Source organism: Manis pentadactyla, chromosome 2 (genome assembly GCF_030020395.1).
Source record: "Manis pentadactyla isolate mManPen7 chromosome 2, mManPen7.hap1, whole genome shotgun sequence".
Taxonomy (NCBI): domain Eukaryota; kingdom Metazoa; phylum Chordata; class Mammalia; order Pholidota; family Manidae; genus Manis; species Manis pentadactyla.
Window position 1 is genome coordinate 23,286,395 of NC_080020.1, and position 18,725 is coordinate 23,305,119.

General features: G+C 39.7%; 1 protein-coding gene across 6 annotated transcripts in view; it reads right to left on the reverse strand.

Annotated features, from left to right (window-relative positions):
• Positions 1–2,182: 2,182 nt before the first annotated feature.
• Positions 2,183–18,725, reverse strand: part of SLC26A2 (solute carrier family 26 member 2) — a 32,994-nt gene continuing 16,451 nt past the window's right edge. For 2 of the 6 annotated variants that reach the window (XM_036881532.2, XM_036881533.2), the window contains 3 exons: positions 17,023–17,198; positions 14,185–14,916; positions 2,183–12,789 (listed from right to left, as the gene is read on the reverse strand). In XM_036881532.2, coding sequence (XP_036737427.2) covers positions 11,272–12,789; positions 14,185–14,886 — 2,220 coding nt within the window. In that variant the 5' untranslated portion in view covers positions 14,887–14,916; positions 17,023–17,198 and the 3' untranslated portion in view covers positions 2,183–11,271. Of the gene's footprint in view, positions 12,790–14,184; positions 14,917–17,022; positions 17,199–17,384; positions 17,468–18,725 lie in introns of all 6 variants that reach the window. The other 4 variants (XR_008993392.1, XM_036881531.2, XM_036881530.2 and 1 more) reach the window with 4 other exon arrangements.

The window sequence follows — 18,725 nt, forward strand, 5'->3', positions numbered from 1 at the left end:
GATCTTCTCTCGGTTCCTTCTAGCGCTTCCACCCCCGGCGCGCGCTCCCATTCTCCGGCTACTGGGCCCGTGTGTTGGGGTCTGCGCCAGTTGGAGGAATGACTGGCAGGCTGCCTAGTCCTGTGAGGGGCTTCAAGCTGCACTGCCTCCGTTTAGGGCACCTAAGTTTCCCCGGTATTCCCAGCTGCCGGGACAACTTCATCCAGCTATGGGGCCCTGTCTCTCTAAGACTTGCAGAAAGCACTCGCTTTTCTTTTGTCTCAGGGATGCCGGTTGTGGGGACCTGCCCACAGGTTTGGTTTTCCGTTTCTCTAATATCCAGCACCCCGTGCACCTTGTGTCTGCAGTCCAGGTGCGGATTTCTAGAGCTGGTTGTTTAGCAGTCCTGGGCTTTCACTCCCTCCCTGTTCTGACTCCTTTCTTCCCGCTGGGTTTTGGGGTGGGGGAGCATTTGGGTCCCGCCTAGCCACAGCTTTTATCTTACCCCCTTCATGTGATGCTGATTTCTTGCAGATGTAGATGTATCCTGGCTGTTGTACTGCATCCACTGGTGTCTCTTTTAGGAATAGTTGTATTTACTGTATTTTCATAAATATATATGTTTTGGTGAGGAAATTTCCTCTGAACTACTCACGCCACCATCTTTCCATGATCCTTTCTCAAGTATCTTTTTAGAAAAGAATTGATAACTTATGTGTGGAGACTGGGTTATAGAGAAATGGGTAAACTAATTAGGCTGTGGTATAGTTCTGAAGAGAAATGATGAACATTGAGGGCACAAAATGATCGTTGAAGGTGAGAACATTAAGAGACTCTTACCAGGTAGGTGGATTTGGATGGGAGTTTAAGAGAAACAGTTCTAGATTCTGGCTTGAGTAGCTAGGTCACCCATTATTGAGATAGGTTAATAGGGAAAGAGAAGATGAGTTTGGGGTGTGTTGCATGTGAGGTGCCTCTGGGTATCCAGGCAGAGCTGTCCAATAGCAACAGCTCTGGAGATTTATAGACAGGCTGGTTGTTCTAGAAAGGCCAGGCTGGAAATCATGTTTGGTTACCACTATTACACAGATAACAAGGGAGTTGAAACCACAGATGTGGATGTATTCATCCGGAGAAAGCTTATAATGCAAGGTGTTCATGATATAGGGGAGGTCTATGAAAAGTCTTTTTATGATCATTTGTGTGTATGCGCATGCACAAGTGGCTATTGCTCCAAGGAGAGCCATATTTTTCATCAGTTTCAAGTGGATCTGAAAATTAAAAACATAAGCAGTGGTGCTAAATGTGGAGAGAAGAGGCTGAGAACACAAGCACTGAAAGGACAGATGGGGGTGCAGGGCCTCCCAGGTGCTTGAAGGGGATGCTGGAGGAATCTGTGAGGCGCTTCACTAGCTCTGGAACCCAGATGCTACATGCAGACCCAGGGTGTTGGGTGTTTAGTGCACATGATGGTAAGACTAGAAGAGTCCTCAGAAGGCCATTCAGTCCAGCTCCTTCACTCTGTGGGGTGGACATGAGCTTGGAGGCAGAATGCCCAGTTACAGAAGTACTATAAAAGAAGAGTGAAAACTGTCCTTAGCTCTATGCCCACACTCTCACTTCTTCCACAGGATTAGGAGGCAGAAAGGGGAGGAATTCTAGGAGAGGCTTCATGGCAGGTATGGGGAGGTCATGGCACAGATTATTCCTTACAAAGTGTTATGTTCTAGTTAGGAATTACACTCCCAATTCTCTCACTTAGTCTGTATAAAGTGTTAGCCTCAGTTTAGTAATGGGAAAAATGTGGCTCAAAATTCACCAAAAATCAGAGTTAGGTCAGTAGTCAAACATGAGCCAGACTTGGGTTTTCTGATTCCAACACGGTACAGAATAGAAGTCATGCAACATGAGAACTAGAAGGTCCTCAAGCAATCAAATCCTCCTCCTCTCTACACTGATGGAAAAATAGAGTCCTTAAAGGGTTAACTGACTCACCTAAGGCCATAAAATAAAAAGGAAAGAATCGGGTTTCTCTATGCTTTATGTCATCTTTCTATATGGACAGATCCTTTGGTTGCAGTTGAGGAAAATTAATGACTGAATCACTCTCATTATGTAAGAGACGGTATTTTAATGCTCACTGGTGACCTAAATGTGTTTCTTAGAACGCCCCTTGCTCTTAAATAATTTAGACACAGAGTAATATTTTACTAGCATAACAATTTATTAGCAGACAAATGAAATTATACTTTTAGATCTCAACACATAGTATCTTATAATGAAGAGCACAAACATATCCCTCCAGAAGAAAAGGATCTGCTATTCACCAAGTCCCTCTCCTGCAGTAGGCTGCAATCCATCAGTAACTCATCTATATCCCATTGAGGTTTAAGCAGGATTTATGTGGAATAGCATCAAGCACTTAGCTTCAATTAAAAAAGATGTATTTGGTATAAAATGTTCCTAAACTCATTAGCCTTGAATAATTGAAAAAAAAGAAGGCAGTATTTTTTTTTTTTAGTGAATAGACAAGACTGAGAATTTAAGTTCATTCACCTGTCACCCTGATATTGTCTTGACTTGTATATAAAATTGTAAAGGAGACAAGTAAAGGCAGCATTGTATACAGATTAGTTTGTTCACACTGATTTTTGAGAAATCATGGCAGCAACAAAACTCAAACAGTAATTTACCTGCTAATTTGAACTGAAAAGGCAAGAGCTGTTTGATTCCAAGTATCTTATTATTTTAGGGATGGGATGGGGGAAGAGAACCTCCCTAAAATAAGATTACTAGAGCTGCAGTTAAAAATCCTCTCTAGCTAAGGCTGTTTGTTTGTTAACTACAAATCCTTCAATTAGAAATTTTGTCACTGGTATTTTGTAATAAGATTATAATTATTTGGACTTTTTCAGAGCCATAATTCAAGTCCAAGAAAAGTTATACAAGGTTCCAGTGTAGACTTACAAGCATGGTGTCTCCAATGAAGGCATTTAGTGTCCTTCATTAATCCAGTCGTCATAATTCAATAAATCTCCACCCTACCCTATTTTACATCAATAAAAGAAAAATACTAAAAAAAAAAAAAAAATCCACTATTTAGTATAGCACTTATTTAACTTTCCTAATGGTATTTAACATGTTGACTTTAAAATTTCAGGTGCAAAATACTTTATGAAAAAACAGTCCTTGTCAGGATAAACTTACCTTATAAAAATAAGTCTTCCCCACTCCCACATCTAAATTCTCCATTTCCAGAGTTATTAATATTTTTTTAAAAACTAAAATGTACCTTTAATTTACAGTATTTCAATAGTATTTTACTTTAGTATTAGGCTATAACAAACCAGCTGGTGTATTATTTTGGCCAGTTCCATGATAATTTTCATTGTTATTACCATGCAAATGATTCTATTCATGATCACCTAAATCCACACACACACACACACACACACACACACACACACACACACATACACACACACAAAAGCCAATTTAGAGCCTAAAAAATTTCTAAATCCAATTTCCTCCTCTTCAGTTTTTAAACCCAGTTTCAAGTAAGGCATCATTAGAACAGGTAAGGAAAACATTAGAAGGGGAAAAATACAATGCATGACAGAAGAGAAAAATTAAGCAAAGTCTAAATCATATCGATTGGGTTTTTCCCATGTTACTGTGGAATCACTCCCTGATTAGGTCAGGGGCATCCATGCCTCCTTGTTTGCCTCAGTTGCCTGACTCCTGCTGAGACCCCAGTAGAAGCTCAAATCAGCTCCCCCATAAAACAACTCTGAGTTGCCGCTGTGTGTTATCTAGTAGTTATCATCCAGCCCACACACTGGATTTAGTATCATAGTCCCAGCAGTTGGCCCAGGATCCTGGACTCCTGCATAGGTCCTCAAGTATTTGAGGTATTGTCCACATTGATGCAAAAAGAATCTATGGCTCATGCATAGCAATACATAGAGGAAAACAATTCATTAAGAATGTTAATAGAGATCACATAGCCCAAATTTATCTTAATACTGAGGTAGAGCAGGAACATGGGACAAGTATCATGATTAATTTTTCCTGCCTATGATGAAAAATGCTGATATATAAATATAAATGCTGAGATATAGTAAGAACAGGAGGGACTTCGTCTTAAGGCTAAGATTCCGTTTTAAAAGCCAGGGAGTTAGGATGCAAAATTCTAACATACTTTATGGTAATTAGCTAACAACCGACCCTCTTAAGGCAGGAATAGCAGTCCTAAATGATATGTCTCCACTGCTTGAGGGTAACCAGTCTTACAGAAGAACAGGGACAATAAATTCCTGTGTTTTAAGTCTGTTTTACAGAGTTTCTAGAGGGCTGACTATGGATGATGACATGTCTGTCATCAGAGACAGACAGACAGCATGAGACCACATGTCAAGCCTATGCTCCCTTGTCCCTTTACCACATTCTTGAAATCCTTAAAAAGACACAAATCCTAAGCCTTTACACACGCCCCCTCTCTGAGGCTTCCTGCACTCCCCTGTCTCCGAGTGTGTTCTTTGCCTTAAGTAAAGCCTTCTTGCTGCTCAGGTTACTGTTTTGTTTCCATGCTCTTCCAAGCCTTGGGAGATTTTTAGTAAGAGACCTCTTTCCCAGTGCTAAGTGTGTTACTTTGCTATTTCATTCAGTTTTCTAGACTTAAGCACAAGTCTTACTCTGTTCTACTTTAAACAACCAGGGAAGGGCTACTGAGATCTCTGATTTGGGCTTGCAAGCTCCAACCACCTGGGTGACCGTGATGGGACGGCAGCTGTACAATCACACTCTTTAGTAGCCTGCCCGAGAATCTCCTTTCATTGCTTGGGGACGTTCTCAGAACATAATCTCACTCCATCTAGTGCTCTGCAGCTCCTCCAAATCCTGGAATGGTAGGGGCTTAATTCCCACGCTGTGCAGATTCAAGCAGACATTGGACGCAAGGCGACCCTGGCTTCAGTTGTTGGCAAGGGGTTAGCCCTACACCGAATTGTTGGCAAGGGATTAGCCCTATGCCGAGCAGTTCAATGAACTTCCCTTTCCTCCCTCTGCTCTTCCTTGCTCTCTACTGCACGCATGGCTGTTGCCACTCACTACTACTCTTGCTTTAGTGAATTCCTTCCTTACACTCAACTGACCTGTTCGAGGATTCTTTCTCAATTAGTGTCAAGAAACCACCCGATCTGGGTTGGGTCGCGGTTTCACCGAGCACACAAGGAGACACCTCCTGACACAGCAGCCTGGCAACAAGGTAACTTCTGGACTCCATTTAAGTTCCCAAGGAATTCACTGCAGCCCTTTTCTCACTTTTATGTTAAGATCAGGGCTAACACCCAGTGTTTTGAAATGACAAATTACTAAGAAAACACTCCTGCAGGGAATGACTATTCTTGTCAAAATGTAGCCACTAGCATTATAATAGTCTAATGAACTCATCTAACACTCTGATCAGTCTTTAAAGACCACCAGTTATTTCCCTGCAAATTTACCAAGGAACTTTGGCTTCAATGTCTCTTCCTGTTTAAAAGCTAAGTCAGAGTATCCAAACTTTGTTTTTCTTTGGTCCTATTTTCAAAATAAAATGTATTTATAAAGTAAAGATCTGTTTTCAGAGGCTATAGTCACTAGGTTTAGTGCTCTGGAGGTCAACTCAGGCTTTTGCACCAACCAGGCCACCACATGCTTGCTTTCTTTCTGCTTTGGCGAGTCTGTGCCCCTCTGTTTCTAGAAACAGAACCCAGCTCTGACCTTGCTCTCAAACTAAGGTGTGGCTCCTATCCTCATCTCCCTACTGTTGAATGGGGCTAACCAGGGACTGGATCCTATTCTGATGAGTCTCTCTCTTTTCTCCCTCATTTGCCAGAGAGAGTCTTCAATGGTCTATTCCCTCGCTTGAATGTTATCCTTAGTCTCCCTGTGTATTGGTACACTCCACCCCTCTGGATATAAGAGTTTTAACCACAAGAGTGTACACATTACACTTCAATTAAATGACCATTTGAAGATATTCAGAATTTTGTACATTTGTCAATAAGCAATAAGAAAATGGTTTACTACTTCAAGCTCTATTACAAAGCCACAGTAATCAACAAGATTTGGTACTGGCACAAGAACAGAACAATAGACCAATGGAACAGACTAGAGAGCCCTGATATAAACCCAACCATATATGGTCAATTAATGTACGATAAAGGAGCCATGGATATACAATGGGGAAATGACAGCCTCTTCAACAACTGGTGTCAGCAAAACTGGACAGCTACATGTAAGAGAATGAAACTGGATTATTGTTTATCCCCATACACAAAAGTAAACTCGAAATGGATCAAAGACCTGAATGTACGTCATGAAATCATAAAACTCTTAGAAGACAACATATGCAAAAATCTCCTGAATATAAACATGAGCAAGTTTGTCCTGGACGTACCTCCTCGAGCAAGGGAAACAAAAGCAAAATTGAACACATGGGACTACATCAAGCTAAAAAGCTTCTGTATGGCAAAGGACACCATCAGCAGAAAAAAAAGGCATCCTACAGTATGGGAGAATATATTTGTAAATGACATATCTGGCAAGGGGTTAACATACAAAATATATAAAGAACTCACATGCCTCAATACCCATAAAGCAAATAACCCGATTAAAAAATGGGCAGAGTATATGAAGAGACAATTCTTCAAAGAAGAAATTCAGATGGCCAATAGGCACATGAAAAGATGCTCCACATCACTAATCATCAGGAAAATGCAAATAAAAACCACAATGAGATATCACCTCACACCAGTTAGGATGGCTAACATCCAAAAGACTAAGAACAACAAATGCTGGCGAGGATGTGGAGAAATGAGAACCCTCCTACATTGATGGTGGGAATGTAAGCTAGTTCAACCATTGTGGAAAGCAGTATGGAAGTTCCTCTAAAAACTAAAAATAGAAATACCATTTGCCCTGGAAATTCCACTCCCAGGAATTTATCCAAAGAATACAAGTTCTCAGACTCAAAAAGACATATGCACTCCTAGTTTTGTCTCAGCACTATTTGCAAAAGCCAAGATATGGAAGCAACCTAAGTGTCCATCAGTAGATGAATGGATAAAGATGTGGTACATATGCACAATGGAATAATATTCAGCCATAAGAAAGAAACAAATCCTACCATTTGCAACAACATGGATGGAGCCGGAGGATATTACGCTCAGTGAAATAAGCCAGGCGGAGAAAGACAAGTGCCAAATGATTTCCCTAATTTGTGGAGTATAACAGCAAAGCAAAACTGAAGGAACAAAACAGCAGCAGACTCACAGACTCCAAGAAGGGACTGGAGGTTACCAAAGGGATGGGGTGTGGGAGGGAGAAGGGGATTGAAGGGTATTATGTTTAGTACACATGGTGTAGGGGGGTCACGGGGAAGACAGTGTAGCACAGAGAAGGCAAACAGTGAATCTGTGACACCTTGCTGCACTGATGGACAGTGACTGCATTGGGGTATTGGTGGGGACTTGATAATATGGGTAAATGTAGTAACCACATTGTTTTTTCACGTGAAACCTTCATGTATCAATAATACCTTAATAAAAAATTTTTTAAAAAGAAGAAAACACTTCATTTAGACTCTATAAAGTTTTGAGCAAGCAAGATATTTCTGTTAATCAATCATGTAAAATATTACCTACTGAACTAAAATCCAAGCCCTTGAGCAAGAAAGCAAATGAAAAATTTGGTTTTGTTAGGACTTGGTCTCATCCTTTAAGTACCAGTAATCAAAAAGTTTAACAACATATTAGTATAGGCAGACTTCAATTTAAGAGAGATGAGATAAAAATTGCAGTGAAATCTTAAATGTTTTTACAAATGGCTACCAAAGCAGAATCTCATTTGTTTGGGTGAGGGAGAAACAAACCAGAATACAATTCAAGAATTTACTAATTGCATAAAGCTCTAGAATTGTTTATAGCCAATGGACAGAAATGTCAGATATAAAAGTCCAAATCCTGTTACTCCATTCTTCTAAAGGATTTTCTAAATTCCTTGGGCTGACTTTTTTCCCTTGTGCTAGTGTTTGCTAATAGTCATCTTGAACACATACTCATTACTCTGTCACACGGCATTAGACATTTTTAATGGTCTGGATTCACACCTGGCTTGGGGGAGGGACAAGAGGGATTAAAGACAAATGACCAACAAGACACTGTTACTATTCATAAGACTGGATGATGGCAGCAAAAATTGGCTAAAAACAAAGAATAAAACCCACACATACAAACGTTTCTGGAATTCTGGACTTAAGTTCTAAAGGGATGTCAAAGTTTAGGATGCTCTTTAATCATGATGTCAATCATCTCAAAGAAAGAAATTCAGCTTTTCTGAGAAACTGCTTTGTTTTAAGAATGGAAAGGCATTTTCCATATAAACAGATGAACAGAGCTCTACCAGTAGAAAAGCAGCACTTGCAGTTCATGGAGCCAACAAGAAGGCGAAGTATTTTTAAAATCACTCTTCTCCAATAGATACCTTAATACAGGGTTTGCCTCTCATAAATACTGGAACTGTTTAGAATGTAAGAGAAGGTTAAAAATTATTTTGCACTTTTGCAATTACTATTTTGTCTTAAATGGTGTGGCTAAATGTTTCAACATCACATAAATTAGTCTCCTAGTCCTAATTTTTGAAAACCTGTCCCCCCACCCCTCACCTATCAAGGTCCAGATACAGAACCATAAGCTTTCAATGTTGCAAATTCTTGCTTTCCAAAAGGAATTATTCCATAGCCACAACATATGGCCAGCTATCATAAATAATACACCCACAGAACTTGGGATGTATGAATGTGATCCTTCTAAATCTTCCTGCATAACAGTTTTTGGTGGCCCAAATACTCAAAAGCTGTCACTGTCATCAATATTTACTGTACAACAGTAGGGTACATGGCAGTAAGCATTAGCTTAGTTTTCACTAAAATAGCTACAAATTCACTGACATTCTGTTAGAAGCACTCTCACTTCTGTGCATTCTTTTCCATTGATTACAATATATTTTTCTTGCAGAGTAAAAATGAACAGTAGCTTCTGTTTGAGAAAGATCATCATCCCCCAGTTGACCCTTGCACTAAAATGCTATGGGAAAGAAAAAGTTCACTGCTAAGTAAACAAATTCTTAAGGGAAATTGTCAATCATTCCTTTTTTTGCAATCCATCCTTAACCGTTTGTGTCAAGCTCATTTAAAATGCTGTAAAGAATCTGAGTCAGCATTCTGCCTTTTATCTGGCATCCTTGTCACAGGTAATCAGACACAGCAGTTAGGACAGATTCTCTAGGAAACACTAAGTAACTAAAAGCTAAACCAGAGCTTTAATGGTAGGGAAATACTCAGAAACAGACAGATCACAGAAAAGACAGGGAGGCTTCCCATTATTTTTGCTATGAGAAGCACTTTGCTTATCTAGTTACCCTAAACAAAGGACGTGAATAAATACATCAAATGGATTAGAGTGTTCTGTAAGTGTGGCTGACTGACTAGTAGGCTTCCACAGATCTGCCTGGCCATGATACTCCTGATACGGTTGTGCCCATGGTCCCTTGCCTTCAGGAGAGGAAGAGCCCTTTCCTATTAAAAGCCAAAGATCCTACTGCCATCTAGGGAGCAAAGACTGGGATAGAGAAGTACAAATAAGAATTAACTTGTCTATGAAAAGCTTCTGTACAGCAAAGGACACCATCAATAGAACAAAAAGGTACCCTACAGTATGGGAGACTATATTTGTAAATGACAGATCTGATAAAGGCTTGACATCCAAAATATATAAAGAGCTCACACACCTCAACAGACAAAAAGCAAATAATCCAATTAAAAAATGGGCAGAGGAGCTGAACAGACAGTTCTCCAAAGAAGAAATTCAGATGGCCAACAGACACATGAAAAGATGCTCCACATCGCTAGTTATCAGAGAAATGCAAATAAAAACCACAATGAGATACAACCTCACACCAGTAAGGATGGCTACCATCCAAAAGACAAAAGACAACAAATGTTGGCAAGGTTGTGGAGAAAGGGGAACCCTCCTACACTGCTGGTGGGAATGTAAATTAGTTCAACCATTGTGGAAAGCAGGATGGAGGTTCCTCAAAATGCTCAAAATAGACTTACCATTTGACCCAGGAATTCCACTCATAGGAATTTACCCTAAGGATGCAGCACTCCAGTTTGAAAAAGACAGATGCACCCCTATGTTTATCGCAGCACTATTTATAATAGCCAAGAAATGGAAGCAACCCAAGTGTCCATCAGTAGATGAATGGATAAAGATGTGGTACATATACACAATGGAATATTATTCAGCCATAAGGAGAAAACAAATCCTACCATTTGCAACAACATGGATGGAGCTAGAGGGTATTATGCTCAGTGAAATAAGCCAAGCGGAGAAAGACAAATACCAAATGATTTCACTCATCTGTGGAGTATAAGAACAAAAGAAAAACTGAAGGAACAAAACAGTAGCAGACTCACAGAACCCAAGAATGGACTAACAGTTACCAAAGGGAAAGAGACTGGGGAGAATGGGAGGGTAGGGAGGGATAGGGGCAGGGAAGAAGAAAGGGGGTATTATGATTAGCATGTATAATGTGGGGGGTGGGGGAAAGGGGAGGGCTGTGCAACACAGAAGACAAGTAGTGATTCTACAACATCTTACTATGCTGATGGACAGTGACTGTAATGGGGTTTGTGGGGGGGACTTGGGGTAGGGGAGAGCCTAGTAAACACAATGTTCTTCATGTAATTGTAGATTAATGATAAGAAAAAATTTTTTTACAAAAAGAATAAACTTGTCTAGTCATTACTGTGTGCTCCAGAAGCCTCTGGGCCTGCAGGTACAAAAGCAAGCACAACATCCTTTCCCTGCCACCTTTCTACTCCTCTCCAAAGAGCCATGTCAAGCAGGCTCCAGCACTTCTTATATAAATGCCAGCTTCACCCCTTTACTTCCTGGAGAAGAGTCTAAATGCTTATCTTCTAAAACAACGTGGTAGTTAAGTCCTGGGGATACTTTATAGTTCAATTCAATAGATGTTTAATTTCAAGAATACCTCATATTTGCAGGAAAGCTTAAAACCACAGTATTTTCTTTTTGATTTTACCTATGAGCTCTGCTGCACCTTTCTATCTATAAAAGCCATCAGCTTCCAAAGAAGAATACTGCCTAGCCAGCAGGTTAGCATTTGAAGCGTACAACATTTCCATTGTGGAACCTACTGGTTAGCTATCTTTCTTCCTTCTATCTACTCAGTGGAAAGACTCAGACTGTTGGGAGTACATATTCCTTTATGATTTTGCAATTCTTCTGCAAAAGCCACTGCTTCATATACACTATAAAAGAGAAGGTTGTCTTCTTCCTTTTTGTAGTACTCTCCCCAGGCCAGAGAATCCCTCACAGAGGGATTACATTGAGCCAGCAGAACCCGGATGCCAATGGCTTCATAATCCCTGCGAACTTCTTTCAGTGTATGGATCCCTGCTGTATCTAAAAACTGTATTGCACTGCAGTCAATCACTATGGTATGGAGCTCCAAGGGGTCATGAGAAAGTTGCACTGAAACTTCATCCTGGACCCCACTGAAAGTCGCTGTTTCCTTTTTGATCTTCTTTGCTGCCTTTTTCCAAGCTGCCTTTACTAAGATTGGGTTGACAGTCTTTTTATATAAAGCAGATTTAAAATATTCCTTGTTTATGTAGTAAAGAGGGGCTACAAAGCGGAAAATTTTGATGTCTGGCTTATCCTGAAGGTTCTTGTAAGCAGACACGGATTCAAAGAGTTCAGACTCTTCCACTGAGCCAAGCAATGAAATCTTTGGCTTTTGAGTGCGGAGGATGACACAAAACATAGAAAAACAAACCCCAATGAGCAGGCCTATTTCAGTACTTATCAATGCAGAGGACAGCATAGTAACAAACCAGATAACTGTATCCACCCTGCTAACCCTCCACATCTTGGGAAGATCCCTAAATTTACATAGGGCTCCCCGGAGATTGACAATAGTGATCACACCAAGGACACTTTTCTGAAGGGAATAGAATAAAGGAGCTATTACCAGGAGGACCAACAGAAGCACCAGCGCTGTCACCACACTGGAAAGCTGAGTTTGGCAGCCTGTTGATTCTTTAACCAGTGTCTTTGCAAGAGCTGCACTAGTAGTGAAACAGTGGAAGAAGGAAGGGATGATATTGCATAAGCCAATGGCATACATTTCCTGATTCGCTTTGACTGTATAGCCATGTTTCTTGGCAAACATCTCAGAAAGTGATACAGTGATTGCAAAGCCAATGATAGAGATAGCTATTGCATCTATAGCCACACTAGGAATCAAGTTCCAGTCCGGTGCTTTGGGTGGCATAAATCCAGTGGGAATATGCCCAGCAATACTGATATTATATTTCTCATTGAGTTTTCCAAAATGAGAGGCTAATGTGGCTGCCACAATGACAATGAGTTCAGTAGGAATCGGTGCCTTAAGCTTGGACTTGAAGTGCTCATTGAGTTCCTTGGTTGGCAAAAGAACCAGAAGGCACAAAAAGCTGGTGCAGAGATCACAGAGATTGGTCTTATGGATGTTTCTGAAGATGTTTATCCAAGTAGTGATCAGTGAGCCCACACCGTTGCTCCGAGGAAGTTTGAGCCCAAGGAGGTACTTGGCCTGAGATGTAAGAATAGTGAAGGAGGCACCAGTGACAAATCCGCTCAGCAAGGCATCTGAGAGGTAGATAGAAACAAAGCCCACTTGAAAGAAGCCCATCGCTACCTGGAAGAAGAGATATACAAGTGTTAAATATAAATGGAAAGGAGCTTCTGAATCCTGTATTACCTTGGCATTTCTTTGCATGGTGACATACCAGTAGAGCATCACAGGTTAGAGCTTGAAAAAATGCAATCATATGTCAATCCACTTATTTTACAGCAAGGGGGCTCATTTTACTGACAGAGGACTAAGCAACTTGCCCAAGGTCACACTGTTACTCATTAGCTCAAAAGAGATGAGAATTTATTTCTACCTTCTTATACAATGTTTCTTAAACTTGGAATAAGATTCCAACCTCTTTGAAAAAGAAAAAAATCCTCAAAGACCCACAAGAAATCATAGAAACTCAGACTGGAAAAGTTCTTCTAATTAAAAAACATATTTTCTTTAAATTACAAATAATTACTGTAAGAATGAACTTTTAACTGATAAAACAAAAAATTAGATTCACATAAAAATAGAATCATACTTTTAAAATTATTATAGATCTCTTTGACTTGATAGGGAGAAACTATTCTCATCCAGTGTCTCTGTGACTATGTCACACTGCTTCCCATACCAATTCTGCATCCTCACAGATACAACTTTTTTCTTTTTCCCTCTTCCCAATAGTTCCTCAGAATTCTATCAAACCCTCCTTTATTCTTAGCAAAGCATACCAACAAAAAAGCAAACTGGATTCTGAGGAGCACAACTTCTGCACACCATTCCATCCTCCCCCCGACCCTCAGGCAAGGGCCAAATAGAGTTACTCTTCCCCTTCCCTTACTGGTTCCAAATGCTTGGAACAGAAGAGGTTTAATGCTGGCACTGACTCTGGATGCCAAAAGGCAGGGGCATGAGGATAATGGCAGACTGGTGGATTCTATGGGAAACCCAAGAAGACTAATTTTTAATCCTTTGTCATGGCTGATATGAAATAGTGGTCCTTAACTTGTTCCCTCCCCAACAGTCCAAGAAAATGACCAGCGCAACAATTCTGAAGGACGGGGTGGAGGTCGTCTGTAGCCTCCCGTACTCTTCTCTTCCAGGGCCCGTTCGTGGACACTGACTCTGCCAACAACCAACCACACCAAGCAAACCCAATGTTTCTCGACATACAAAATTAAGGAGTTTGTACTGGGTGGCCTAAAGTCCCTTTTTGCTCTAAATTTTTACAACCAAATAATTAAAATCTGGCTGACTGAAATTCATTGGTTAAGAAGTGGCCTATGGAGAAAAGCAGCAGCCATATCTTATGTGGGGAATCAAGCAGGGATTTGAATTCCGGCTCCATCCCTCACATAGCCTAAGCATTCAGTCAATGATGGCTTTAATTATTATGACCTCTAAGATGCGTTAGAGGCCTGAGATTTCATGGTTTGCCTGAAACAATCCCTTTGTTCCACTGTTTCTCACCTGATAAACTCCAGCGATAAAGGTTATAGTGCTGCCAACTGTAATTGCACAGCAACTTCTGTCACATATCCTATATGGTGTCTGGTCTACTGTGCTCCCATGTGAAGTCATCCCTAAAGAAGAATCAATGTGAGCCGTGTCACAGCCAGCTTTGTGCAGTTCTCGTTCAACTACCTCACCAATCATAAGGCACAGAATCCCAAAGATGCCCACAGAGATGTGATGGGAGGTACCCAATAGAAAATAAATGATGCTGGCAAAAAAAGATGTGTACAGACCATAAATAGGTTCTTGGCCAGCCAAGAGGGAATAAGCAATGGACTGGGGCACCAATAAGATGCCCACAATCAAGCCAGACATCAAATCTCCTAAAATGTTTTTTTTCAGGTCATATTTTGGGAGCCAATGTAAAACAGGAAGGAAACCAAAAATCATCTTTTTGGCTTTGGATGGGTTGCACTGGCAACTCTTCTGTAGTTTTTTTATGACAAATTGCTTGAAGTTAATATTTGATTTCTCTTGAGGCTCCATATGGATCCTAGGATAAGGTCTGAATTGATCATTGGCCTCAAATTGCTTGAAGTCAGTACTTGATTCCCTTTCAAGCCCCAGATGGGTCCTAGACGGAGGACTGCACTGGACACTTCCTTCACCAGGGTCTCTAGATGGAAGGTCATGTCGCCCTTTGCTTTCCAAAGACATTTCTGGAGAAAGATGCTTCAGCCTCTTACCCTAGAGAAAATACCAGGGTTAGTTAATTAAGTAATTCTCAGTGCTCACACATTTTAATAGTTCTACTTGTCATTCATGAGAGTTAAAAGAGGAGTTCAGTTTCGGGATAAGTATCTTATATTCACTTTCCTTAGTTGAGCCTCATTTGTCTTGATTAGGAAAAAAGGAACAGGACTATAAACAGCCAAGTCAAAGCAAATTAATTCACTGGGTACAGGATTTCCCAAAAAGTATAAACCATCAAGGATTCTTCTCCATGTCTACCTGGCTCCCCGCTTCCCCTGCAGTTTTACCTCCAGAAAAGGCCTTTCTCCTCATTTCTATATACTGTCAACTGTCTTCCTTCCAGGTTGTTTACTCAAACATACACTGCAAAACAGAAACTAGTCTCAAACCATCATCCCTACCTGTAAGCCCCCAAAACAAGGAAGATGGTCCTTTGATGAGAGAGGGCTTTTTAAATAACTACAAATTGTTGGAAAAAACACAGAAGAAAGTGTGAGTGATGGAGTAAAGACAAATGTATTGGGAAATAAAAAGGAGCTAGGGCAGAGTGCATTTGGGTGTTTGAACAGCATACCCTTGCTTAGTAGGAAAGAAAAGTAGGAAGCTGATTAAGAGAGTGTTGAAGCAAACAAATGTCAGGATTGTGGGGTGGGCATGATGGGGATAAATTCTGGAAGGTTTTGGTCTATTCTACTTTGTTCCAGGATTGAGTCATAGCTGCCCTGTGGGCAGGGCCTGTATTCAAGCAAAGCAAGATTTGCTTTATTGTTCTAAATACACACTCTGAAACATAAGCTGGATGGTGGAATAATGTTGCCAACATGTCCACTTGAAGGGGGACCCAGGTGATCCTGCATCACTGGGGACTAAACTACAGAATTAGTAATATAAGATCTACCACTAAGAATTACAGGAAAACAAGGTAAAAATAACCAGAAACAGAGAAGGGACAATAAAAAAACAAGGTCTTGTAATAAGAATTAAAAGAGGAAGAAAGAGAAATAGGCTCTCAAAGGCATAGAATATAAACTGTTTACCAAATACTTCAGAATTCAGTGTCTTTGGTAGATATTTGCATAGCTTAACTGACCATCCACCTCTTTGCCTATAAAGATCCTAATCTTTTTAAAAACCCAGTTAATATGCTATTCCTTCTATAGAGCACTGGCCAATCTCCCCCAGCCCAAATGAATCACTATACCTTCTGAGTCCCATAGAATTTTGCACCTCCATTACAGGACTAACCACACTCTTGTGTTAGTTAAGTAAGGGTCTCTCCAGCTTGTGGAGGAAAGGACATCTTACAAGTCACTGTAATCATCAACAAATACATAGTAACTCTAATTGAGATATTAGGCTTATAAAATAATGACTGAAAGAATAATGAATAAACAAGTTTAAGACTGTGGACAAACAGAGATAAAATGTATTGGATGGGAGACTCAGAAAGTTCCCTGTTTTGGAATTGACAGGCCCTTGTGAGGTTCTAAAAATTTAACATTACCAAGTATGGGATTAATACATAAATCAAGTAATATAGAAATCAAATGTACAAATAATATGACTTGATTGTTTTTCCTACAAGTCTTGATGCATGATCAAAAACAGAGTGATTAGAGCCAAAACAGTTCCTCCAACTCGTGACGCCCTCACATGGTTTCAGTATCCTTGAGGAGCGTCACACCCTAGGGCTAGATTCAAGGTCAGATAATGATTGTGTGCTGATCCTGTGTTGAACCCCCTACACAGAATTCTTTTGATATTTAAGTTCATTTGCTCAATAAATATGAGGAGTGCCTTTTCAGCATGACTCTCGTGCTGTGATGCCTTGAGTCCCCTGGTGGCCTTTCAGATCTGCAGCGTTCTGTCACGTTCCCTCCAAATCTGCAGGTCAGAGGCGGGGGGAGCCGACACCAAGATACCATAATCCAGAACCTATGACCCACTCAAGAACACAAGATTTATCAAAGTAACCCACAATTTTGTTTAGGATGAAGGGTCTACAGCTGGCCATCTCACTAAATAAGAATAAAATAATAGTTAGTTAGATAGTCTTGTTAAATGGGTGAGGAAGAAAAGTATGTTTAGATGACCACTTACCCTGAGCAAGTCAATCAGATTGGTGAATATACACAGCAGCTCTTCATTCCACTGTGCAACCAGTTTATAACTCTTTTTTACTTCATACTTTCCAGCCAAGCTAGTTTGAGTGCACTTCGTATGTTCTTCTGTTTTGAGACAGCTCTTGGTAATTTCTGGACCAAAAGGCCCCAAGCCTAAAATAGGCAAAAGAAGCATAAGGAAAAACTAACAAAATCTAAACCTTGCTCTACATGGCTGCTATCTGGGAAGGAAAAAGACAAAAATTAATACTAGAAAACACAACAAGAGTTATGGAAACTAAGAAAAAACTGAACTGAAATGCTAAAAGTGAAAAATACAGTAACAGAGATGAAGAATACCTTTTACAGGATCATCAGCAGACTTGACAGAGTCAAAAAAATTATCAGTAAAACTGATGACAGGCCAACGGAAATTACCCAAACTGAAACAGAAAGAGAAAAAAAGAATTTTTATAATACTAAAAAATAACAGCAATAAAGAAAACATCCAAGAGCTCTGGGATACACTAAGCAATATAATTCATGCATAGCTAGAATCCTGAAAGGAAAGGACAGAGAATGGGCAGGAGAAATATTTCAAGATATAATGACCAAGAATTTTCCAAAATTAATGTCAGACACCAAACTATAGATCCAAGAATCACCAAAAATACCAGGCACAAATCTAAACCCCACACTTACACATATCATATTCAAGCTGCTGAAAACAAAAGACAAAGGTAAAATCCTTTAGAGAGCCAAAGAAAAAAATACATTACACACTCAGGAACAAAGACAGGAATTGAGCAGGCTTTTTTAGAAACCACACAAGCCAGATAATGGAGTGATACCATTATCACAGAAATATAACTGTCAACTCAACATTCTATGCCAAGAGAAAATATCTTTAAAAGATGGAGGAACAAAACTTTCTCAAACAAATAGTAAAAGAATTTACTGCCAGCAGACTAGCACTATTCTATACCCATATACCAGACAGAAACTCAGGTCTACATCGTACCCAACAAAGAAATAAAATTCAGGAAATGGAACAAATGAAAATAAATAAAATTTTTAGTTCAAAAATCTTTAATTGCTCTAAAATATAATTGTCTAAAACAAAAATAGAAATGCTTTTTTATACTATATGTAAAATAAAATGTAGAAAAACAGAAGCACAAAGAAATTGAGAATTGTAAGATCTTATACTAGATGGGAAGCATTATAATATTATTTGAAGGTAGGCTTAGATTAAAGGTATATATTGTAAACCCAAGAGTAACCACTAAACTTTTTTAAGGTATAAATAATAAGTCACTTGAGATAAAATGGAGTCACTAAAAATTCTCAATTAACCCAAAAGAACATGGAAAAAAAAGGGGAAAAAAGATGGACCACGTTAAAAGTTGCTAGCAAGATGATAGTTTAACCCCAACATATAAATAATCACATTAAATGTGAATGGTTCAAACATGCCAATTAAAAGACTAACAGATCAACTGGCACAAGAAAAGACTCATAGACCAGTGGAACAGAATAGAGTCCAGATATAAACTCAAGCATATATGGTCAATTAATATATAATAAAGGAACCATGGATATACAATGGGGAAATGACAGCCTCTTCAACAGCTGGTGTTGGCAAAACTGGACAGCTACATGCAAGAGAATGAAACTGGATTTTTGTCTAACTCCGTACAC